The sequence below is a fragment of the Microtus ochrogaster genome, chromosome 24 (genome assembly GCF_000317375.1).
Source record: "Microtus ochrogaster isolate Prairie Vole_2 chromosome 24, MicOch1.0, whole genome shotgun sequence".
Lineage (NCBI taxonomy): Eukaryota > Metazoa > Chordata > Mammalia > Rodentia > Cricetidae > Microtus > Microtus ochrogaster.
In genome coordinates this window covers 4,305,498-4,332,082 of record NC_022024.1, presented here as the reverse complement: position 1 = coordinate 4,332,082, position 26,585 = coordinate 4,305,498, and the positions used below count along the sequence as shown (strand labels likewise).

The 26,585-nt window shown below is 42.7% G+C and overlaps 2 protein-coding genes across 2 annotated transcripts in view; both read right to left on the bottom strand.

Annotated features, from left to right (window-relative positions):
• Nucleotides 1-5,337, bottom strand: part of Ppm1h (protein phosphatase, Mg2+/Mn2+ dependent 1H) — a 268,610-nt gene extending 263,273 nt beyond the window's left edge. Inside the window, exon 1 of the mRNA XM_026784469.1 lies at nucleotides 5,080-5,337. Coding sequence (XP_026640270.1) covers nucleotides 5,080-5,324 — 245 coding nt within the window. The 5' untranslated portion in view covers nucleotides 5,325-5,337. The remainder of the gene's footprint in view (nucleotides 1-5,079) is intronic.
• A 442-nt stretch (nucleotides 5,338-5,779) lies between these two features.
• LOC113457377 (HIG1 domain family member 1C-like) overlaps nucleotides 5,780-26,585 on the bottom strand; it is a 68,980-nt gene continuing 48,174 nt past the window's right edge. The window contains exon 3 of the mRNA XM_026784630.1: nucleotides 5,780-5,861. Within this exon, the coding sequence (XP_026640431.1) occupies nucleotides 5,780-5,861 (82 nt within the window). The remainder of the gene's footprint in view (nucleotides 5,862-26,585) is intronic.

Genomic DNA, 26,585 nt, shown 5'->3' with positions numbered 1-26,585 from the left:
AAAAAAAAAAAAAAAAAAAAAAAGAAAGCTCAAGACACTCAAAAAAATTTTTCTACAGAACACAAAGAAAACTGTCTTGAGAAATATGTGTTTGAAGGAAACAATCCCGCTCTACGGGGTTAAATTACCAGATGGAGTTGCTATCATCATATCCAGAAAACCCCTGTGTGGTAGGCATATCATGCATGATATTGTCTACCCAAACAGAGTTCTACCACAGGTAAATACACCTGTCAGGAGACCTAAATCCAGTTCTAAAAAGCAGGCGTTGTCTTGGAAGGAACATGATGCATTTGTCTACAAAAAACGGCCCCTACAGGCGCGCCCGCTTGGAATGAAGTCAGCCAGTGAAAACTCAGATCTGGAAAATTAAAGCCTTCCAAAGTCACCATTTGAGAAGATGAAACATCTTTAGCTCCTCAGACATGTTTCACCTGTAGATAAACTCTATGGACAGGGCAGGTCAATGTCCACCCCACCCCCTACTTCTTTTCACCCTCTCTCAACCAGAGACGGAAAGTGGGGTTCCTTTGCTGTAAAGGCAAAACAGAGGTTCACACACCTGAAAGGTGTGTGAAGGAAGGATGAGTGTGCCAGGGAGACCAGAGCAGGAAAGGAAAACAAAAACAAAACCCAAACGAAAACCTGGAAGCTTCAGGATAAACGGAGTTTCTCTGTCCTTACCAGGGCAGGGCCAACTAATGCTATTTGTTGGCAGCTGGTATTGAGTGCTGTTGCTGAAAGATGGAGTGGCCTACAGATGCTAAATCAAAATCAAACGCCCGTGAGCTGGTCTCTGGGTTTTAATAAGGTTGTTTCGTCCAAAAGTTTACAATTTGGAACTAACTCTGTAAGACTGAAAGAACTTACCTAATGCACATCAAAGTGATGTTTAAGATTTTATTTTTTTAGTCCATGTCCAGCGGTGCCTTTATTAGAAAATATGCAATAAAATACATTCACCTACTTATGTACAAAATTATACAATTATTATTATTGAAAAATGTATCATTAATAAAACTTCAATGATGCTTAATGTACAAAACACTGGCTGATTCTCTGGCACTTAAGCAAAACCTCCATTACCGCGTGCACATCTGAGTCTCCCTGAACAGCAGAAAAGTTAAGACAGATTTTTTTAAATGTAAAAAAAAAAGACTATAAACCAATAAAACAATGATCTGACCTCAGGCCCCTGCACCACTGGGACACCTTTGTGGTATTTGAACTTGTGGAACTAGAGGGAAGTGGCTGTCCCCATAGTCTCTGGGTCAGACAGTGGCTTCCCCTGGTATTCTATGGGTAGACCTCACAGGCTCAGTCAGTGGTTTCAAAGCCAAGATTCAAAATGGAACTTGCTAATGCATGTTTTTATAAAGATATTGACTATTACTGCAGTGTTTTGAAGAGCTTCATGGCTTGGCAAATGCCCCTTAATCTAGAGCCGCGGTGCTCAGCCTCCCTGATGCCGCGACCCTTTAACACAGTTCCTCATGCTGTGCTGACCCGAACCATAAAATTATTTTACCACAATTTCATCACTATAATTTTGCTACTGTTATGAGTCATAATGTAAATATCTGATATAGAGCCATAGGTTGAGAGCCTCTTGTTGACCTAGTGGCTACATTTTACCCCCACAGCAAGAAACTCTTTAAGGAGGCAGAAAATCCCATGAGCACAGTTCGGGAATGGAAGAAGGTCTTGAGTCTCAGGATCATCAAGACAAGGGACTGCTTATAGCTGATTCTCTAATTCTCACACATAGACTGTCTGTTCCGAAAAGGGATTGCTAATAAATGACAAAAAGAGATCATTTTCTATCATCCAAAATGATGGGCCATCAACATTATAGCTCAAAAGCCTTCTCCAACCTCCCCATCTCCAGGTGATGGCCTTCTTTCCCAGAAATCTGGGACACAGATTCCACTTCTTCCACTGAAGTGTATTTGTATGTGTGTGTGTGTACATGCGTGTACATGTATATGTATGTGTACATGTGTGTACACATATGTCATGCATATGTGTGTGCACTTGTACATGTGTATGTATGTGTGTACATGTGTGTATGTGTGTGTACATGTATGTACACGTATATGAATGCACACATATCTCTAGCCTTCTTTCTACTTTTTAGCATGAGACACGGTTTCACTAAGTTGCCCAGCCTGGTCTTGATCTCACTGTATCTCAGACAAGCTGTAACTTGTGACTCTCTTACCTTAGTCTCCTGAGTAACTTCAAACTTTTTTAAGAGGCAGAATCAAAGGACTAGCTCAACAGCATTTTCTATTGCCACAATCTAAACAATCTTCCCACCTACTGCATCCCTTTCAGGAACCATCTAGAACGAAGAGAAGAGGATTTGTGCCTCTCAGTTCCTCTTCTAGGAACAGACAGACAACTTCTGATCATACCACCAGTTCTTTCTTCCTTTCTTCTTTCAGCCATCTTTATCACTTAGAATGCATTCTTTAAATTTTTTTTACCATGTTTATGTATAAATTTTACAATTGTATGAATTAAAGAGAAAAATGATAGAGGTTTGAGTAATAATGGTACATTATTGTAGCTGGGAAAAGTCAGCATGAGGGGAGAGAGACGTTAGTGACATTGTTAGTGGCCCATCCTTGGTCTGACAGATACATTGCAATTTGAAAATGTCGAGAGGGAGTTTGTGTCATGGGCCCTATAATTGGACCCACTGGGTTCAGATACAGGTTATATTAACATGGACAAGTTGCTCAACCGATTCATACCTGTGTTCTCATCTACAAAGCAGAAATGATAAAACTGTGGTGATACTTAGATGGCCTGGCATGAACTTGAAAATACTAAGGAATGTCAAACATTAATTACATTAACATTATTAATACTATAACAAAATTTAGAAGAATGAGGTTTCTCGGGAGGCTAAGAAAGGGAGATCAGGAAACCTAGGTAGACGGAGTAAGAACTTGTTTAGAGGTGAGAGCAGCCAGGATAATGGAGTTCTACTCACATGGAGTTAGAATGATGTCCCTGACACAGTACTTTGTGGCAAGGCTACAGAATAACGCGGAGTATGCGCCTGTCTGGGAAGAGGACAGATGTGTTCAGAGATATATAGAAACACATTTGGAAAAGCACAGATCCCCAACACCGAGTTGCTGGGGTCATGGGGTAGGGTGGGAGGAGGTGACTCATCCCTCAAGATCTGTGTGTGAATTAGTGTGCATACGGTAGTAAGTTTGTAACTGGTTTTCAAAATTGAAGCTTCTATAGTGGCCTTTTCAGTCTTGGACTTGAACATCTCCCATAGTCTAGCCTAGGATAAGACAGGCCTCTCAGAGAGGAGGAAACAGGCTAAGGAGGGGTGTGGGGGTTTGGGAGGGGCGGGTAGAGCCATCCAGCTTCCTGTTCCTAATTTTCACTGAAATTTTCTTTTCTTTCTTCATACTTCTGTGAAGTTTCCCCTTCATTGTGTCCAGGTAGTTCCCACGGTCAGTAGGGCTGTCTTCCCCCATCTCATAATCTCACAGGGTATCTCCCAGATCCTCAGGTGGCCTTGCTCCACCAAACCGCTGGCATCAAACCTCCACCGCTAGGGAGGTTGGCAACCACAAGGGCCTCCACGTATACAACTACGGGACTGCACCTCTCCAGGTGCTTTTGACCTTACAAAGGGCCCAAATGGGCTTTTAAAAGTTCTTGTTCAGGCAAAGGACCGCTGGCATGAGTTAGCAAGCACACTCTTGCCTGTCTTTAGGATTCCCCACACAGGCTTCCTCATGGAGGCTACAGGGCTGTTTTGTTCCTTGTTTCTTTCTCTTTTACACTTGCTGCGCTTATGTCATACCCCACCTATCCAATCCTCGCCCTCCTCTCTTCACATGCCAGTCATCAATCCCCATTTGTACACAAGCGCATGGAGTCACGATCACAGCGATGACGCGACAGGAAAAAGAAGTCAAGATTGGAGGCAGAGAGCCCCGCAAGCCACCTACTTCCTGCATTGGAACCCGACTTGTGGGGAACCACGCCTGCTGGGGGATCCAGGCCACCAGAATCGGGTCAGCACCGAGGTGCACAGGCAAAGGGAAAATTGATTGGTTCCCGGATGAACCAATCAGAGAGAAAAGTCGTGCATCGGTTGGGGACGGCCAAGATTATACAGGGGGTGTTAAAGGAAAGGGGGCAGGTATGCTGAACACCAGGGCTCAGAGTCCTTCTGGACCCACAGTCACTAACCTCGGGATTCTAGTCTAAATTCCCTCTTGCTTCCTACTGGGCCAGTCCCACAAAGCTAAATAGTAAAGAATAGGTAGAGGAAAACATTACTTATCCCACCATTCACAAGATGGTTATTAATAGTCAATGGAGAAGTGGCCGTAGAGTAGGGGAAGAGCATTGAAACCTTTCCTCCCTGTTCCACACCCGGCTTTTTAAAATAGCAAATCGCTCCGGAGCTCGTTTAATCGCAAAAGCTGATTACTAAAATGCTTCATTTGACGCCTGGAGTAAGTTTCTACCTCCCTAAGGACTGTGGGAAATGGTAGTGACATTTACTGGGTCGAGCAGCGTTTCACTTTGTGCTCTACACCTCAAGGAGCTCAGGGAAGGACCTGGCCGAATGTACAGTCACGCGCACCAAGCAGACCGCCTCGGGGCACACATCTTACGAGCCTCGACCTCACCGAACTCTTCGCGTGGGGGCACAAAGATTTTTTTCTTTTTTGAGGGTGAACGCAGATGCCAGGTCTTCCTACTGCGTTACAACTTCAGCTGAGCTGTTTTGACCACTTTTCTCCCTCCTAAATGTCACAGACCCCTTATTATAAGACCGGTCCAACCTCAGCGTTCTCACGGTCCTGCGCCGCTACCATCCGCTCTGGAACCCAGTGCCCGGACCCAAGAGCCCATCCATACCCGGAGGTTTGGGGGAAGAAGGGGGAAGGGAACTAGTCAGTGGAAGTAAAAAGGCTCTCGCCGAGGCCTGGAGGCCAGAGCCGGTGGACAGACCCGGCGCTCGGAAGCTGCGAGAGGGAGGGGGTGGAACGGTGCGGGGGAAGGGCCCCGAGGAAAGCGGGGTGCACTCACTCTGCATAGCCGGTGGCCCAGGGCAGGCGCCGGGTCTCCTTGAGAATGAGGATGGGGCGGGCGATGTGGTCTGCGCTGCACTCCACCTCATCCTGAGACAGCCCGAGGAACTCCGGCCGGCCGTACGGGAAGCGCAGGGGCAGGTCCGAGCCACCGCAGCCGCTGCCGCCGTGCTCGGAGCCGGAGCTGCCAGCCATGATGCCGCCCATGAAATTGGCCACGGCAGATTTCACCCGAGTGAGCATATTACTCCGGCGCCGGGCAGCCGCTCGGCGAGCAGGAGGCGGCGGCCGGCAGAGGCGCAGCGCGGGGCATGCAGGCTGCGGAGGGCGCGGGGCGCACGGGGAGCCAGCCGGGCCGCTGGAGCGCGCGGCTCCCAGAGCTCAGTGCTGCAGGGGGGCGAACCCCGGCCTCCCGTGTTCCCTGCTGCCGCGGCCGCCACCTCTCCCGGCGACACTTCCGCAACCGGGCGACATGGAGCGGGAGGGCGGCTAGGGAGGACCAGCGAGAGCCCCGGGAGCGGCGGGCGGGCGGCGGCTGCGGCGGGTCCCTTCCCCGCCCCCTGCGCCTGCTCCTGCGTGCGCGGAACTGAGCCCACCCGGCGAGCCTGCAGACCCGCCGCTCCTGCTGCCACCGCTACCGCTGTCGAGTCATGTGATAATCAGGCTGCACGGGCTCGGGCTGCGGCTCTGGCTCAGGCTCAGCCCCTCCCCTGTCGGCCAAGCCAGGCTAGCTCCGAGACCGTGACCTCCGGGGAAGACCGAGCCTGGCCTGGTCGGTACCTGGCGAGGAGGATGGGGGCGCTGTGAGCTGGTGGCTGTACAGGTGTTAGGGGCTGTCACGTGGCGTCAGGCAGCAGGGAGAAGCCAGCTGAGGGGTAGGCGCTGGGATGAAAACTGCCTTTGACCTCTGGAAAAGAAACTTCGCGGAGGCAGGTGCAATCGAGGTGGGAGATTTCCTAGTCCCGCGATGGAAAGAAGTGGATCTATCCTTCTTTAACTGCTGGAGTCTTTAACTACACAAAGTGTACACAAAAATCGTTGGAAGTTTTCCCCTACGCACCTAGAGAATCACTTTCCTTTTTCTTTGATTTACCTCTACACGCGCCACTGCCTGTCACACAAGCCTTGCTTTGAATCTAGAATTTTCTACTACAGAAAATAAAAGATCTCCAAGAAATCAAGAACATGCAGTATTTAAACTAACATAAATCGTTTAACAAATTTACACATGCTCTTTCCTCCAACACAGCGACAAACCTATCTTACTATTGCAGTATTTTAACTGCACAAAATTTTTAAGGGCACGTTGAAAACCAAAGAAAAACAGAACACAGCCACTGAATTAAATGCTAAACTTAAAAACAAACAGATGCTTGTAATAAAATATATTTTGGCGGTCTTATGTTCATTTAAATGTCTTTAGAATAATAAATGTGCTTCTTCAAGGATAACATTTGCTAAATGTTTGTTTGGCTTATTTTTTTTTTAACTTTTGCAATGGGACTGGTATCCGTTTCGTGTTAAACTGTGTTACATCGTGTTCTGATGTTTACCTTCTATTAAATACTCTACGACTTCTGTAGCTGTGCTCTTAGTGGACACTTAGAGTTACCGGTGGAATCCAGGCCCTTATCTTTAGTGAGTGGAGAGCGGGGAGTTGGGGGTGGGGGGTTGGGGGGATGGTCCAGATGCTGTAGAAAGGGGAGCCCAGCATTCCCCAATCAGAAACCCTGTTCCTTAAGCCTGGCTAAGCCACAGTGGTTCCTCTTTTCAATATCTAGAATCATTTTTACAGGTGTTTCCTCCCTACGACCACTTTACTTCAGATAATTTTAAATGTTTAGTGAAACTCCACTACTCTCGATCCATCATTTTAATGTTTTTTAATTGAATATACATTCGTTTTATCTGAGTCCCCTTCATCCCTCTAATTTGTGGGGACTGAATCAGTGGCTCAATCATGGAGAGCACTGACTGCTCTTTCAGAGGACCATGGTTCAATTCCCAGCACCCACTGGGTGGTTCACAAGAGCCTGTAACTCCGGTTTCAGGGGATCTGAATCTCTCTTCGGACAATGCAATATCATGGAACACAAACATACACACAACCAAAACACCCATCCACAAACAATAAAGCGAAACATAAAAGAAAAAGATGAATGGGTCTTAAGGAATTTAAGTGACCCCCAATTCAATCCATTCTTAAATTTTGCATGGTTAAACTGAATTTCTCTGGAGGGTGACTCCATGTGCGTGTTTTGTCTAAGCAGCCACACTCATCACAGGCTCTGGACCCCTCTGGGTCTTAGATGCACTCAGACTCCTCTGTCAGGCATTTCCTACACTACAGTGCAGGTGCCTTTGGAAATCGCCCCTCAGTTGTTTCAATCTCCATGTTTTGTTGAGTTTCGGGTTTTCTCTTCATTTCACTTTACAGTACAGTGTTAGTATGCGTATGAAATTAGGTTTTAATAAAAATTTCTTGTCTGACTTATTTTCAATTGCAAAGTAGTACCTAGCCATGGTATATTTTAACTAAAGTCCAGTGGTCCAGATCTGCAATGGAAGAGAAGATTCTTTCATCTTGACCCTTCAAAAAGGGTGAAGCCATTTTTGTTATTTTCCCATCAGCTTCCAGTCTTTTTCGAAATAGGACACTCGGCACAATTAAAATCAGAACCATTAGCGAGATTAGTGAATTAACTCTTTGAGAAGTTATTAACTTTCCTTTGTAAACTAACTGTTGGTTCTCACAGTACAGTGCCATCATTAGCCACGGGCCAGTATTCTCCCCTAGAACTTTGCCCTGCAAATGAACAGAACTTCCCCACTCTCTTGCCTTTTAACAAATTCATAGCAAGAGATGGAAGCGAGTTTTGCTTTTGTAATTTAAGTGGGGGCTGTTACTATGATTTTAGATGCCCCTAAAAATAAATGCCTTTCTCACTCTACATATGGTACTCCTGGGAGGATCTGAGCAACTAAGTTCAAATTGTACAGAGATCAGGAAATGAGAGCCCCTCACTTTGTTTGTTACATATGGTACATAGGGTCTAGGCACCTGTGGTGGTTTGAAAGGAAGTGGGCCCCAAAAGGAGTGGCACTATTAGGAGGTGTGGCCACTGGCCAGTCTTTGAGGTCTCATATATGCTCAAGTGACTGCCCAGTGTCTCAGAGCACTTCCTGTTGCCTGTGAATCAAGATGTAAGAACTCTCAGTTCTTTGTCTAGCACCGTGTCTGCCTGCATGCTACCTTGCTTACCACCATGATGGTAATGGACCAAACCTCTGAACTATAAGTGAGCCACCACAATTACATGTCTTCCTTTATAAGAGATGCCATGGTCATGGTGTCTCTTCACAGCAATAGAAACCATAACTAAGAGAGCATCTGTCTCTTATGTCTAAAGCCTACTCATTTGGGATAAACTGCGTTTTGATGCTTTTCATGTAATCTCATTGCTCTACCCATGATACTAAAATTTTATTGACTAAATGACTTCATGATATCATTAATAATTGTTGTTTAGAAAGAAAGAAAAAAAGAAAGAAAGAAACCTCTATAGCTTTTTCCCCCTCAAAATATCAGGGATTCTCTTAAAATATCTACTAATGAGGAAATGAAAAAATAACCTGAGTTGTAAAAACCCGGCTCATATCACTGTAAATAAATGTTCAAGGTTAATGCCCTCAATTTAAAATACACGAACTTGCAGGAGTTACTGCAAAAGTTCCCCCTGCAATATTCCTTGTCTCCATAGCCCAGTCTACTTGTGAGACAAATACAAACTGAGCATGGTTTACAAAATAGTGTCAAGGTCCTGAAGGAAAAGAAGCAGCAACAGCATCCTTCGGGGCTTAGAGACAGATGAAAGACAATGTACGGTTGCGGAGAGACGAGGAAACGAGAAGGATTACATGGGGGAATGGGTGGAAGAGAAGGGTAAAGGAGGGACATGGAGAGGGACAGCTGTTGGCAGCTACTGGGGGCTGTGGACTCCCGGACCCTGACTTCCCTGTGAGCGGCTTGTTTTTCCTGTGTTTGCAGCTGCTCTGAGCAAAACAACTTGTTTTCCTCTGCTCTGAGCAGCCTGCAGCTGCTCTAAGCAGGAGACCTGGATGGCAGGCTGGTGGGTCTGCAGCTGGCGTGGCCAGAGCCCCATATAAGTTGTCCCTGAGCTCAATAAACTTGTCATTCTTGTATCAAGGATGCCCCTGTCAGTGTCTCCCTGTCTGTCTGCGTGTGTGTGTGTGTGTGTGTGTGTGTGTGTGTGTGTGTGTGTGTGTGTGTGTGTGGGTGTTAAGTCTCCAGGCTTAGTTCCTGGCTCGCGTACAGACCTGCACGGGCACTACAGGCATAGAACTTTACAGACAACTTACACTAAAGGCTATTTGAAAAACCACATGGAAATCTGCTATTGTAGAAACTTCCTAAAATATATACACAAATGAAAAGATTGTAAATGGAATCACCAAATAATAGGGCCGATGATACTCTAAGCCTTTTATACCATCAAATAAAGTCCCCATTACCAGGCACAGGTTAGAGCTTGTGTTGTCGACTAAAGGGACCCATTGCAACTCTCAAACATCTCAGGCTATTGCCAATATAATCGATTGCTCTTCACAACCTGATGGTAAGGCCCTATTGCTGAAGATGATATATATGTCATTGAACATGGAGACGTTGAGCTGGTACCTAGCTAAAAGCTTCAGCCTTAATGACTAGACTTGATGGTACCAAAAGTTACTCTGTAACACCACAGGAGGAGAAAGGCCATCATCCATACCTCCTTTCTATAACCCTGGGACCCAAAACAGCGACTGGCCATAGGGCAAGTGTGGAAACAATGTTATGGTATAAACTCACCATTTTCTGATTGGATTAAGGCCCACACCATGAGATAAAACATGTGTCTGACACCGATAAAGCGGCCAAGAACCTGAGATTGGATAGGTCGTGGGTCTAGCAGAAAGTCTAATAGTATCATCATGCTGAAGGAACAAAGCGATACAGTTACTTAGGATGGCAAAGCATACACACAAAATAAAAATGAATAAATCTTTAGGAGTTTAGCAAAAAGAGTTGTCTTGGGTCACACATTAAATATACAAAACTAATGAAATTGGAAGAAAAAATTTGTTAAATGATATTTATCATGTCTGCCACTCCAGATGAGCAAAAATATTCTCATGTCATAGTCTGAGTTGTGTAGTGCTACACCAAGTCTCTACAAACAGCCGAGCAGGTGCCAGAATTGCTTGCTTGCTTTTCCTCTTTAAAACATTTTTTCATTCAATATATTGATTATGTTTCCCCTCCCCCAACCTCTGTAACTTCCTACCCCCCCACCCAACCAACTTGATGTTTTTTCTCTTTCTCCCCCTTCCCCAAACCCACAATATGAAAATTAAAACAAACAAAAAACTAGTAAGAGAAAAAAATTGCCAAATGAAACAAAAAGACCACCACAAAGCAAAACAGAAACATGGAGTCTGGTTTGTGTTGACCAGCTACTCCAGGGCAAGAGGTACAACGTTTTAAATCAATAATATCAAGAAAATTGATGTGGCTAGATAATAAAATATTAATGCTTCCTTTTGATCTTTTCAAAATATAAAAATGGGAGAGGGCAAAATTAAGCCAGTGGGCTTAATGATCAGCCCTGGAAACAAACATTGGCCACTACTAAACAGACTCAGCAGGTTGTATTTATGTATTTATAGCTTTTCTTATGTATATGCTACAAAAATAGTTTTAAAAAAGGAAAAGGCAGTGAATATGGGAGAATATGAGGAGGTATGACATGGGAAGGATTGGAGGGAGGAAGGGATAATGATACAATTATTTTAATTAAATAAAAAAACTGCTGGGGCTTCTGACATTGTATTTGAGAAACTAAAGAATCACTTGTATTTGATGGAAGTAGCTGTAGTTCTCAGTAGGTCCACAAGCTGCTCATCAGATATTTTGCTTGGATTTTACTCTTAAGTTACTTTGTTCTCTCCCTCCCTCCCTCCTTCCCTCTCTCTCTCATGTGCATTGGCGTTTTGCCTGCATGTACGTCCATAAGAGGGTGTTGGATCCCCTGGAACTGGATTTACATATGTGATCTGTCATCCCGGTGCTGGGTCTTGAACCCGGGTCCTCTGGAAGAGCAGTCAGTGCTCTTAACCACTGAGCCATCTCCCCAGCCTGCATCATTCTTGAAAATAGTTTCTCACAAATGTAAGTGCTACCAAAAGTGAAGGCATGGTTAAAAAGCGACTGTGAATTGAAGGTTACTTATCTCTGGGAAGATAGGGCCTGAGAAAGCCTGGTGCAGAGACATGACTACATGTTTCTTTAAGCTCAATGTCAGCTCACATTCTAAGCACTCTGTTCAAAAACTGACCAGTAATATGTTTATGTCAACAGAAAATGGAGTCACGATTATACCAAAATATTATTTTCTCAGCGATCTTGAAATATGTTTCAAATTCTTGTACCACATTGAAAAAAAATGGTTATATTTTTTACTATTCATTGGGCTGTGTTTAGCCAATCTGCTGAAATATATAAAACAGTCTTCCTTAACCCAAGCTTGCCACAATTTCAGTTTCATTTTGAATTCTGTTTGATTTGAAACACTGTATTGGTAAGTTGCTTTTTCACCTTGAAGAAGCATGTTTAACTCAAATGAGTAGTTAAATCCACTGAAAGTACTAAATCTGTAAGCCACTTTTCTTGGTCAAGTTCTGGGACAGATTTTATATTTTATATTTGATGACAAACCACATGGGTAAGCTTCACAAGGCACAGAGTCATCTCCTTATTTGAACCCTACTTTGCTGCCTTCTCAGCAGTAAATGACGTCACCACAGGCAGCATTAATACAGGAGTTCCTGGAACTGACCATGATTAACCCCTTGACCTCAAGAAAGTCAGTCTTGGTGATTTGCATAATATCCACTTTTAATGCTTTGGGGCATACATTGCTGTATGATGCTGCGATCCTTCATTAATTATGAGTTTCAGGCAATTACATCATCTTCTATTAATTTTATGAGTCTCTCTCATTTATCTTCTCATTGGCAACTACACTAGAGAGGTTGACAAGACAAAATCACTTTGACATATTTTTACGGCTTCGTATGCATCTTTTGATTTGGTTGAGTCTTTTAACTCACACTAATGAGCCATTTTTTTCACTAGGGTTTGTTACGTTCGTCATCAGTACCTCTAATAAAAACGCAGGTTGAGGCGCCTCTTTAGCGCCATTGTTGCCATCCATCGCCAGAGCATACAATTTAAGATTATGGATTCTCCCCTCCAAGCTCCTTTCAATAAATTCACATGACCCTTGTCTGGTGGGACAAGCTGATCTTAGAAATAGCCCCCTCCACTTCCCAGGGCTAGTTGTATCGGCCATACTAGCTATCTACTGTGTAATAAGCTCACTCTCATACATTTTTTGACTTTTTGTTATGAGACATTCTAACACCTAACTAGTTTTTCAAGTGGATCTGAATTGTAACTTTAAAAAACAAATTGTAGGCCAGGCGGTGGTGGCGCACGCCTTTAATCCCAGCACTCGGGAGGCAGAGGCAGGTGGATCTCTGTGAGTTCGAGACCAGCCTGGTTTACAGAGCTAGTTCCAGGACAGGCTCCAAAGCCACAGAGAAACCCTGTCTCGAAAAAAAAAAAAAAATTGTAGAGAAGATACACTTTTTTTTTTTTTTTGCAGCCTTGCTTATTTTGTCTTTATGATAATCTTGCAAGACACCAAATTTGACAGCATGCTTTACCGTATGACGCTGCTCCAAACGATAGCCTTTGAAAACGTGTACAATTCTCTGGAAATTAAGCAGACAACTCACTGTTTGTCTCAGTCTTCTTACTTACTATTGAACAAGCTTCCTCTATCCAGAATCTTCCTTGTTGTGGCTTCTGTTTTCCGTTGAGACATTGTCAGAACAGTTCTGGGAATGCAAAGTAGATAAAGAAGTAGTCTTTAGCTTGGTTGTGAAAAGTAATTGAGAGAAAATAGGAAGTCGGGTTTAGGCCTTTCCACAACTCAGCTGTGGATGCTTTGGAAACAGAGGGCCCACTGTGAAGCATGGTGGCCCTAATGCGAGGTGCTGCCAGGTGTGGAAGTATCATCAGTAATTAAGTAAGAAAGCCTACCGGGCTCCCGGGTAACCAGCAATGCGGTCGTTTGCAGTGATAAGCTAATGCATTATTGCTGCCATTCATTCACCAAGTCACCATGAGTGCCTGTACCATCTGATGATGCAGATTCCACTATCTGCCTAGGAAGGCGACATGTTAGAAGCCACCATAAAGTAGAGGTTACATGTGCATTTTAAGCGACATTGCCACATGGGGGCCAACTACAAAGTTTAGGCTTGAGATTTGCATAATTCAGTCACAAAAAGTTCCAAAACAACCTTCACCTTCATGTTTTCTGTGAGTTGATGGCTTTGTATTGAGTCTCATTTATAGCTATACTATCTGTGTATTGGTGGAGAAAGTTGTCCCCAGGCTAACTTTTCAAAGCCAAGCCAAATAAATAGAAGAAAATTGAGAGAAGTACCCAGGTGTATTACAGATTTGTTTTTTTTTTTTTTAACCATTAAAGCAGATATCTTACTAACATCACGATCCTAACAATAACTAAATCGGGGAGCATGCCATCCTGCCTTTGAATAAAATGTTAGACTGCAATAATACTGTATTTTGGTTTTAGAGCAATTGTCCTAATATAGTTACAGGCAAGCATAGAAACCGCTCTCATTCTGTCCAAAACCCAGCGAATGACAAAAGGCACAAAGCAGCTGATTTTGCATTTGAACGTGTTGAAGACAGCTGTCATCTCTACACTGAGCCAGGAAAAAGGAGCAGGTCCCAGGGAGGAAGCGGTCTAGGTGCTTGATTACTGAATTCTTGCAAAGGGAGGGTAGTTTTCTGAACAAACAAAGATTTGCCAATGAGTAAACAACCTCCCTGGTTACTTTAGCGAGGTCCCTGTTACTTTGAAACAATCGTCTTTATTGTAATGATATTAAAATGGCAGCAGGTGGGGAGCAGGTTGCTTTTGTGGCAGCGGGAGGCCAGCATGACAAGGGCTCATTTCTGTGGGCTTCTGTGAGTGGAGAGGCCTCTGTGCACTTGCTGTGGGCAGATATTTAAATTCTGCAGCATACGGGAAGCTGTCCATGTGAGGAAGTGCCTGCTCCCTCCTGAGCTCCCTCCTAGACTAAGTTACACAATAGACGGTTTGTCTGGGCATGGATTTCTGCCACTTACTAGAAAAGAGCAGGGAAATATTTAAGTATGTTTACATAAATTTGCATACATAACTCAAATACAGAATCATGCAGCTATACGTGAAGAGTGGCATTTTTCTCAGAGTGGTCAGTAATTTTTAAAAAAATCTTGTCATCTCACTTTCGAAGTTGAGGGGGAATTGAGTTGAGAAAATAAAAGCAGATGAGTAAGAGGAAGTTGTGTATTTACACATGAAATAAGATGTGCTCACATGTTGGTGAGAGCCTCCAAGGGAAGTTCAAGTCCAGTCTGGGGTTTTATCCTTAATTGAACAGTTGGGAGGGAGTGTTGTGGCATGATCTTTTTGCATACTATGAGGCTGTGTCTCTGCCTAAGGCACCTTCTGATTGGTTTAATAAGGAGCTGAACGTCCAATAGCTAGGGAGGAGAATCTGGATAGACAGGTGGGACTTCCGGGCACAGACAGGAACTCTAGGAAGAAGAGAGGTGATATTTACCAGCTGTGGGAGTGGGGATGGGCGAGTCGTATGTACAGTATGGAAGCGAGGTGACACAGGTTAATATAAACAGGTTAATATAAGTTCTAAGAACTAGTTGGGAACAAGCCTAAGCTAAGGCCAGGCTTTCATAGTGAATAAGAAGTCTTCATGTCATTATTGGGGCGTTGGCAGTCCAAAGAAAGTCAAACTATAAGGGAAGAGGTAAAACTCCTTGGTGAAGAGAGTAAGGGATAAGCAGGCTTCTTTATGAAATAAGCATAGTAAGCATAGTTTGTTGTTAATGATGTTTTAAGAAAAAGCAGGGGACAAGAAAAAAAAAATTCAGATTTCTCTGAGCAGTCTTCAGTCATGGCATTCTCCATGAGAGAAGTGGGGGTGTTCAGGACACCCTTCCTCTAAATACAGTCCCTTAGCCTTGAGAACATAGAAGCAAAAGGCCAGACTCATCTTCCAGGCAGTTGGTACCATTTAGGCTACTGGTTCTCAACCTGTGGGTCGTGATCCCTTTAGGTCACTTTGTAACAATAAAAATGTATCCTGCATATCAGATATTTATATTACAATTCATAACTGTAGCAAAATTACAGTATTGAAGTAGCAATGGAAATAATTTTGTGCTTGGGGGTCAGCACAACAGGAGGAACTGTGTTAAACTGTTGCAGCCTCAGAAATGTTGAGGACCACTGCCTTGGGCCATAAAATCAAAGAGAGATGTGTGGAAAGAAGAGAAGGCCCTTGTCTTGAAGACCCGGGGATGAGAGAATTTGCACAGTTGGGACTTGGCATATTTCTTCCAGCTGGTTACCTTCTGAGCATGGATTCTAACCAGAAGAATTGTCATGCTTTCCATTTCTTTTCCCCATCACGCCTAACATAAAATTATATAGACTTAGACATTTCTTTAGGTCTTTATTTCCGTATTAATTCTCCCACTCTGTAAAAGACTTGAACAGAATTTGGTGCCTTCCTCTTGTTGATCGGCCTTGTAACAGAGGTCAGCCATGAACTCAGAGACACCCAAAGACATTCTTTCTCCTCCAGGGGATCAGTGCTAGGGGACAGGAGAAGGCCTTCAGGCCTTTCTCTGTCCATTCTAAGTCCATAAATACAGTCCTTATTTTGATGGACAGACTAAGAAAAAAAAAGGAGGGCTAGAGACATGGCTCAGAAGTTAGGAGCCTTGTAGAGGACCCAAGTTCAGTTCCTGGCACCTACATGGTGGCTCACAAACATCTGTAATTCTAGTTCTGACTTCTGGAATCCGGGAAGTTGAAGATCAAATGCCCCACGGCAGGGGCTTGTTTGGTTAGAACCATCTTGCTTCATCATAGTATGGTGGTAGAAGGGAGGAGGGGAAAGGTGGAGAGAAGGTGCATTGGGAGGGAGGGAGGGAGGGAGGGAGTGAAGAAAAGGAGGGGCAGCCAGAGAAGGAGGCAGAGAGAGGGGGGGGAGGGGGGGGAGGCACAGAGAGAGAGAGAGAAGGAGGGGAGGGAGGCAGAGAGAGAGAGAGAGAGAGAGAGAGAGAGAGAGAGAGAGAGAGAGAGAGCCCAAGAGGACTCAGCATCCACTTCTGACGTAATGGACTCTTCTCCATGACAGAGCATGAACGTATGCATGAGTGGAGCCCTCAGGACTCGCCTCCTGATAGCTCCATGTTGGGGTCAAGTTTCCACCGTGTGACACATAGGAGTCATCGAGGTCCCAGGTGACCTTAGAGAGAGCACAGGCCCACAGATCTCAGTCAAGTCTTTGTGCTCATGTTTTTCTTCCAAGATGAAGTGAGTTTACAAGAGAAGCGGTCACCACCCCTTCGTAGAGGGGAAGATTGCATCATTGATTTATTCAAAAGATCACAATGAAAGCAATGCATTATTTGTTCCACAGACGTTTTGGTGCTCCTTGAGTTACAAGGTAGCTGTGGCCCAATAAAGCCAGCGTGAGTCGAAAGTATTGTAAGTGGGGAATGAGTTTAATATACATGGCCCACCAAACATGGAAGCTGAGGACGGTGCATTGTTTTGGATGGATTCTTTCTCCTTCAGCAATAGAGTTTCTGGTTGCTGCAGTTGGCTGCTGCTGTTTGGCATCTCTGGAGAATACTTTATAGTGCAAATAACTAGCCCAGGGCAAACCTCAGAATCCCAATGTTAAAGCATGGTCTCTACAGAATGAGTATAATTTTCACACCAGAGTAAGCTGGGGCCTGCCTATATTGGCAGTTTGGAGTGTTATGTATCTGTGTAGTTCTGATTATCTATTGGTATATGTAATTAAAAAGCAAAGCATTTGTTTTTGACTTTCTTCTTTAATGTTCAGGTAGAACAAGGCTAGCACCTGGCAAATATAAGACTTGGGATATTATTTACAAAATTTTCTAGTGATGAAAAATCAAAGCAAATATTAACTATAAGGGTCTAAGTTTTTAATGAAAATAGGCAAAATAATCCTCCTTGTGCATGGAAAATAAGGGATTAAGAAACATTTAGGGAATGAATAACTCAGTGGGTTAGAGCATTTGCTCTGCAAGCATGAGAAGCTGCTCTGGTGTCCACAAGCAGGTCTGTGGGGACAGGCACCCGTCTTTGTATAATAACACACACACACACACACACACAAGCACACACGCACACACATATGCACCCCAAAAATAAAAACAACAACACCAAAAGCACACCATTTTTAAACATTTGCTGATATTTAAAAACAAGTATAGAAACATAAACAAGTGTATTTTCTTTCTTTCCTTCTTGTTTAGTTTAGGGAGAAGGTCTCCCTGTCCCAGGCTGGCCTCAAGCTTGTGTTCCAACTGCCTCTGCCTCCCAGGTACTGAGATTATGCATCCCCATACTCAGCTGCTTTTCAAAGGACATTTTACCTGAGATTTTGAGGAACTTCAAACTATAGATAGGGCATGCCTATTATTCCTCTTACAACAGTCTTTAACATCCCAATTTATGAAGTGAATCTGATTCCTTTTCTGTGATCTGGGGGAGGAGAGGGTGATGCTTTTTACTTTAATTTTTTTTCTTACATTGTTCTCAGAGTTTTCTGTGTTAGCAAAACTCATGATTTTAGGAGGATGTCCACCTCACTCTCTTTGGCACAGGGTCTGTCGTGTCTTCTCATCTTGTGGGACAGTTTTCTGTTTTCCTAGCTGGCTGCTGTCTCACAGTTTTCTTAGGAGAAATGGTTTTCTTTGAATATATATTCTTGTCTCTGTTTTAGCCTGGGGGAGGGGTATCAGTGAGCAATATTGCTTAGTCAGCTGTCCAGTTCCAGGGTTAGATTAGGAGGATGCCAGACAGCGATCAACAGTTAACTCTTTGTGGCCTTGGTCAAGGATCTATGACAGCCAGTAGAAACTCTGGGCCACAGAACTCTTTCAGTAGAGTTGTTTTGGTTATGGCAGCCATTTTACTTGTTAGAAAGAAAACAAATCTTATATTTGACCATGGGAAACTGCCTATTGCTTTCCTAGATAACCACTGCATCCCTTTGAATTCACCCGCAAAAATGCACATGATGTTAGTGCCCCTGGCAGAGGAGTACCGGTATCTACTCCGAGAAGCCAAACAAAAATTGCATCAAAGCCTTTGCTCATCTCGAATCATAGCAAACAATACCTATAGAGCTTTAGTTTGTTTTGTTAGTTTCCTATCAATTGCCAGATTAAACTAAATGACCAGCCAAGGATTGAACAAGTGCATAGTGTCCTGATTTTTCTTAAAGGAAATTTCTTAGGTCACTTGGAAAAATACAGAATAAATACAGGTTTCAGAGGAAAACAAACAGCTTCTGTCTCTTCTTTGGAGATTTTGGAAGCAGAAAGTGCCGCGGATGATGTTAGTCCCTTGCCCCTCCTCTTAGCTGCACCCTCTTCCATCCCGGGAGCTCATGGCTAATCCTGGCTTTGGAGACTAGCCTGGCTTTGATTCTTGTCTTCCCTGCTTCCCTGGTTTCCATTCTTACTTTCACACCTCCCTTTTTCTTCCCCCCAAAGTGAATAAGACTTTCCTGACAGATTCACACCAGCCTGTGTCTCACACTTGGTCACCAAATATCCGCAGCACCAGCTCATTAGAGAAAGGCACACACAACCTTCTGGTGCCAGGAAACGCGCACCCAGGATGTTGAACGACCACATCCTACACATCACAATAAAAATGTAACCTTACTTTTATTTCCTGTTTATGGGCAGAGGGGGTTTGGTTTCCCTTCTCCTTAGTAAATATGAAAGCAGCTGAGAGGGCTCAGCGGCTGAAGGCATTTGCCACACAAACCTGCAGACCTGAGGTTGAACACTGGAGCCCAAATACAGGAGGAAAGAGAGAAGTGATTCTGACCTCCGGCCTCCACACGTACAGAGTGGTACACACACACCATGACAGATGTAACCAGACATACACATCCACACAAAATAACATAAAAAATTTAAAAAGAAATATGATTAAAAACTGCACCATGAGAAAGTCTGCCCAGAGCTGAGGTTGTAATCCAGTGTTGAACATCTGTTTAGCATGCACAGGGCCCATACCTATTCCTAGAAGCAGAAGAACAACTGTTTCCTACAGAGTCTAAGCCCCACTATGAGAGGTGCTTGTTTCTGGGAGCTCCAAATGTGAATGCAAGCTCAGTGAGATGGCGCAGAGGGTAAGGGCCTTGGCTGCCAAGCCTGGGGACCTGAGCTTCATCCCTCGGATCCGTGTGATGGAAGGAGCAAACTGATACCTCTGATCGCCACATGTGCCATGGCACGCACGCGCGCGCGCATGCGCGCGCGCGCGCACACACACACACACACACAAATAAATGCATTAAGTAAATGTAAATGGAAGTATGAAGTTCCTTTTAAATTAACTTTGAGTGAGGCAGGGGAATGGCCATATGTTCCTTCTGTGTCACCTTGGGGCTGCCATCACAGACCCTTGCAAGGAGGATTTAGTAACAATGCCATTGGTCATTAGTGTTTATTACAGCCTACGTTTTGGGATGATGCTAACACGTGTGATATTTACTTTTCTATTTGGGTCTGAGATGTATGTCATTTCTTCATGATTGAATATAAGCAAGCAACAAAACAAAGCGCAAATCCAGATTTGTTGTCCCATAAGGCTGGAGCTAGTCAGTTGTTAGTCTCCCAGTCTTCCTCATCCTACCTTTCACAGTGTCTGAAAACACTGGGTTTCTCCAGTGCTGCTGGACCAGCATCAGCATCCTTCTGTGACCTAAATTCATTTGACATGGGTTTAGTTTGTGCCTGTGTGAGAATTGAGGTTTTTTTTTTTCTTTTGCATCTTGAATAGAGTTGGAGAAAGGTATATATTTTCTGGTCACTCTCAGAGATTTAAAAGTCCCCTAGTAACTTTTGGTGAGAGCTGTTTCAATTCTATAGCTAGAATGTCACTCAGGTTTAACGGTCACAGCTCCAGCAGCTGGGGCCTGCCTTAGGAGGGGTGTCTGCTGGGTCAAGGGGAAGTGGGGAGAATGGAGAGTGGTTAGGCAGCCAGCCAAGGCTTGCTTGGCTCCATAGCTTCAGATTGTCTGCATAGCTGATAGTTACTCTGGTTGCATCTCTGCCAGTCTTTTGTTCATGCAGAGCCCTGATCTAGGAAGATGGAGATTTGCTGGATTCCTTCAGGTTCCTGGGCAGTCAATGGCTTCACTTTGGCTCTTCCTGAAGATCATCTCATCTACTGAGATGGCCACATGCAGTCCTGGTCTTTGGTAGTGTCCAGCTTTTATTCCACAAGCTGTGAGAGTCAGTGGTGTTTCCCCAGACCAGTCTGGTGCCTTCCCCAGCATTGTTCCTTCCTCTCTTTCTCTCTGTAGATTTCCTAACCAGGGGCACCTTGAGCTTTCTCCCAATGACTCCCTCTAACAGCCTTGTCTCTAGAGTTAAGGATCACAGTGCTCTGGGAAGTTGTGAAGTTTAAGTTTGTGGTTACTTGCTTTTACCTTCCTCTGGCCTTCCAACTGTAAGTCTTCACCAATTCAGTTACTACCCACACTCTAAGCCCTTTGCACAGTTCACTTGCCCAAGGGGTTCAAGGGCTGCGGAACAACTTCTTGGTTTAATTTCTTTTATTTTTGGGAATATAATATGATTAAATGATTTCTTCCTGCCCTTTCCTCCCCCACAACCCTTTTTATATACCTCTCCTTGATCTCTTTCAAGTTCATTGCCTCTTTTTTATTAATTGTCATTAAATGCACATATGTCTATACATATATTCCTGACACATAAATACATAGGTCCTGCTCAGTGTGTATAATGTTACTTGTATGTTTTCATGGATTATCATTTGATATTGGCTAACCAATTCATGTGCTCTTCCCTAGGGAAGATGATTCCACTCTTAGCATCCCTTAGTTGCCTGCAGTTGGTTGTGTGGGCATGAGATCTTACAGGCTTTCCCATGTCTTCTTCAGCATGTCTATTGCTGTTGTCCTTGTTCTGCTCACCTTCGGGCAGCCATTTGGTGACTTTGATTCTATGAGGATAGCTGCTACCGTTCCTAGGAGACACAGTCTCAAAGCAAACTCCCTGGTCCTTTATCTCTTATGATCTTTGTTCACTGTCCTCCCTGCCACCCCATCGCATGCACCTTCCACAGTGATCTCTGAACATTAGGTGAGGGAGTTGGACTGTATATGTGTCCACTGGTTCTGGGTTCTGCACAATTTGATTGGTTGTGGTTTTCTAAAATGGCCTCTCTCTGTTGCAAAGATAAATTTCCTTGATCAGGGATAGGGACTATATTTATCTGTGGGTACAAGGGACAATTATTTAGAATGTAGGCAGCATTATGCTGATTTAATAAAGTGGTATGGTTATAGGCTCTCCTCCAAGATCCATGACTTCACTTGACCTAGGGAGTTGTTTAGGTTTCTAGTGCCAGACATGATTCCTGTTTGTTGAGTGGCTCTTAAGTTCAATTAAAGAGCTGCTGGTTACCACCAGGTAATCACCCGGTCATTGCTGTGGTTCCTCAGTGTCGCAGCTGTATGGGGCTATTGCATTTTTTGAGTATTTTAAGGTGGATTAGCTATAGATCTTGGAATGTCCGTTAGAAATCTGTTCTGAATTCTTCTGGCCTTGGATTATTTTCCTTTTAGCTGGAAAGCTTTTTACTACTATTTAAATCTCCTCGTTTGTGATAGATCTGGTTAGATTGCTAACTACTTTTTGGCTTAATTTAGTTTGTTGGCTGAAACTAGAAAATTATCCATTTCTTACTGATTTTCCAACATAATGCAGTAGAGGTGTTTTTAAAGTATTCCTTTATAATATCCTGAATTTCTTCAGTGTCTATTGTAGTGTTTCCCTGCTCATTTCGGATTCTGAGTGTGAGTCCTCTCTTTCGTTTTTTTGATTGGCTGGGCAAAGGGTCGGTCATCGTGTTTATCTCTCAAAGAGCTAGCTCTCAGTCTCTCTTATCTTTGTATTGTTTTCTTTGTCTTTATTTCATTGATTTCTGCTCTGATTTTTATTATTTCTTGTTGATGGTTGGGTTGGGATTTGGTTGTTCTTATTCCTCTACATTTTTTAGTTGCATTAATAAGTCATTTTCATGCTCTTTCTGATTATTTTTAATGCAGGCAGTTAGAACTATAAATATCCCTCCTAGGACTGCTTTCAATGTGTTCCAGGGGTTTTTGTTGTGTTTTCATTTTCATTTAGTTCCAGGAAAAATTTTTTACTTCCACCTATTCATCATTTAGTATTGAGTTTCTTAATCCCCATGTGCTTATGTACTTGCTAGAGATTTGTTTGCTGCTAGTTATAAGCTTCATTTCATTGTAGTCAAATGCGATGCATGGAGCTGTTTTAGTCTTTTTGAATGTGTTAAGATTTGTCTTAAGTCCCTGGATCTGGACTATTTCAGCAAAGTTTCCATGTGTAATGAGTAAAATGTATATTCTTTAGGGCTTGGGTAGAATATTCTGTAGATAGCTGTTAAATCCATTTGATGTATAATGTCAATTAATTCTGATGTTTCTATGTTTATGTTTTGTTCAGATAACTTACCTATTGGAAATCTACTTTTATTAATGCATTGATGTTAATATGTGTCTTTTTAACTCTGTAGAGCATTTTTAAAAATGAAATTGAGTGCACCAGATTGGTGCATGTAAGTTTGAAACAGTAATGTCCTCTAGGTTAAATGTTCCCTTGATTTGAATGAAGTGTCTCTCTTTATCTCTTCTGATTAGTTCCAGTTTTGTCAGATATTAGAACAGTGATGTCTGCTTGCTTCCTGGTCCCATTTGATTTGAATACTTTTGTCCATCCTTTTACACTAAAGCAATGCTTATCTTTAAAGCTAAGATATGTTTCCTGTAGACAGTAGGTAGATGAATTTTGCTTCTCTATCCATTCAGTCAGCCTGTGCCTTTTGATTGGGAAATTGAGGTCATTGATATTTAAAGTTTTTATCGAAATGTGTGTATATTAATTGTAGTCATTATGTTTCTAATTTTAGGTATTATGTGTGTCCTTAGTGGTATTTTGTGTTTAAATAATTGGCTTCATATATCTTTCCATGGTCTGTCTGCTATGCTCATTCCTCTCTTCATCCTTAAATATTGCCTCCTGTATTTTCTTTACATTAGTTTGTTGGATATAATTTTTAAAAGAATGATTGTATTATGGAAAGTTTTTCTTTCTCCTTCAATTATAATGGATAGTTTTGCTGGGTGTAATAGTCTAGGTTGGCTCTCACAGTCTTTAGAACTTGCAATGCAAGTCTTCTGACTGTCAGGGTTTACACTGAGAGATCAGTTGTTATTCTGAAAGGTTTTCCTTTATATGTGACTTATGCTTTTTTCTCTTGTAGTTTTCAATACACTTTCTTTGTTGTATATCTTTAGTGTTTAAATTTGTAATATGCTGTGGTGATTTTCTTTTCTGGTATTATATATCTGGCATTCTCTGTGCTTCTTGTATCTGTATGGTTTGTCTTTTCTTAGTTTGGGGAAGTTCTTTTCTATGACCTTGCTGAAGATCTAGATGAGACCATCGACTTATAGTACTTCTCCCTCATCTATACCTAAATTTGATGATCTGGTGTTTTCATTCTACCCACATTTCCTATATATTCCTTTGCTGTCTTTTAAAAAAAATCATATTTGTTGCTTATTGGTCTAGATCTTCTACTTGATTTTCAAGTCTGATATTCTATCTTTTGTTTGATCCATTCTACTTGTAGGCTCTCCTTTAAGTTTTCTCCTTTGGTTATTGAGTTTTTCCATCTTTATTTCAGCTTGAGTCTTCTTCTCAAGTCCTGGATTGTCTTCATTACTGTGGTCTAGTCCTTTACTCTGTGTGAATATATATCACTGTGATTGGTTTAATAAAGGAGCTAACTGGCCAATAGCTGAACAGAATAAGTTTAGATAGGAGAGCCAGACTAGGAGAATGGGAAGAAACTGGGAGGAAGAAGGGTGGAGTCTGGAGTTATCAGCCAAATGCAGAGTAAGCAGGAGATGAATGTGCCATGTTAATAAAGGTGCTGCCATGTGACTGAGTGTAAATAAGGAATATGGGTTAACTTAAAATGTAGGAGCTAGTTAGTAATAAGCCTGAGCTATTGATGGAGCAGTTATAATTAATATGGGCCTCAGTGTGTTTATTTGAGAATGACTGTGGGACAGGAAAACTCTATCAACACTTCATCATTTCCATCAGCCTTATTCTTGAGTTTTCAAGCATTTATTCTCTTTAGGTTATTTTCCATTAATTTCATTGAGCTCTTTGTGTCTTCTTTAAACTCCTTGAACTTTTTTTTTTTAAAATAAAGTTTCAGATTGTTTAAATTATGGTTCATCAGGAGAGTTTTTATTCACAAATATTTCTACATAAATAGATTTTGGAGAGGAATACTAGTTTGATCTTTTCTATTGTTTCCATTTTTAAGACAAAGTCTGAGCATGTGAACTTCTTTTGTAGATTGAGGCAGAAAAGAGGATGTACAGGCAGGTTGGGCCTAGAGGTTGGCAATGGGCTAGGTGGAATGAAGCCAGCTGAATAGAGGGGACTGGGATGGGGTAACGGGGATGTCTCCTGGTCCAAGTCTGGAGAGTAAGGATAGATATGGGTGGGTGGAGAGGCTGGACGTGACATGGAAAAGGCCTGTGGGTTGCAGCAGGCAGGGTGGGTCCTAGAATCCTAGAGGTTGCTTGAGGAGCAGTACGGGCAGGCAGACTAGACTGAGGCACTGGATGTTGACCTGGGCTAGATATTGTGGGTGGAGGAGGGTGTATGGATGGGGGAGGAAACTCACCAAGCTAGACCCTGCAGAAGAATGTGCATGATTCGGCTGGGTGAGAGGTTTGATGTCTGGTTCCATTTCTTTATAAATCTGCATGTGATGGTGGAGATATGGGAGGCCATCTCCCACGAGCATGGGTGCTCTGGTTACTATCTCAGGAAAAACTGAGTTAGAATCTTACTCCAGCTTCCTTCTGCATTTTTATCTAAACTGACTACAAATAATTGTTTATGTGCTGGATCTTTTGCTTTGGGGAGTGTAGGCATGTGGAATTGGGCTGTCTTTATTACTCCAGGTCAGGTATGGGATTGAAGTGGCCCTGACAGGCAAAACGTGAAACTGGTTTTGAAATAAATGTTGAAGTTTTTTTAAATATGACTGTTATCCAGCAGGGACTATTTATTTTCCCATCATATATGATGGATGTATTCATTCATAAAAAAAAAAACCTCATTTGTAACAGTCTTGGGTCAGTAAGTATAACTTCTTTATCTCCTCTATACATTTAATATGTATAGATTCTGCACTGTGCTAGGTGCTGTAGGACCCAGTGGTAGACTTGTGTTTTCATGTGAATTATAGCACTCATACACTGGATTAATTCTGAGGATGGTTGCACATTTTTTACTATTTCCATCTGTTCAAATTTTCTTTCTGTTGCTATGCTTAAACACTAACTCAAACCAACGTGGGATGGGAAGGGCTTATTTCATCTTAAATGTCTGTGGCACCGCCTATCATTAAGAGAAGTTAGGACAGGGACTTGAGCCAAAACCTAGACACAGGAACTGAAGCAGAGACTAAGCTCAGCTTGCTTTTTTTAAACAACCTAAAATCACCTGCCCAGAGTGGCATTGCCCACAGTGGACCAGGCCCTCCCACATCAATCACAAAAATGCCCCCACAGACTTGTCTATAGGCCAAGCTGATGAAGGCATTTTCTCAATCGCATTTCCTCTTCCCAGATGACCCTAACCATGTCTGGTTGACAAAAAAGTAAGTAACATATCATGATAGCCTTAAGATATACAAAAAAAAAAAAAAACCAAAACAAAACAAAAAAAAACACAACAACAACAACAACTCAAACACTGTTTAAAATTACAGCTAAGCTTTTTAACTCTAGTCTTTTGCTGAAACTCTCCGAGATTCATCCCACTCTTCAAGTATGTAGAAAACTGAGGCACTTCATGTTTCTCAGATGACGTCTTTACATGAAGTAGACACCCCTCAAGTGAATTACTTTAGGAGCTCCTCTTTGTCTTCTTTTGAGTCTTCTCTATAAATTTGGGAAGTAGGTTGAGGCTCATTTATAAAGCACTTTGTGCCCTAATTTCTTAGAACTAAGGGTCATTCTTTGTAATCAACTGTTTAGGAAATGTTCTATTTTGTTACACACAATGAGATTATAACTATGTTTCTAAACTCAGGTCTTAGATAATCATTTAAGTAACATCGTTAC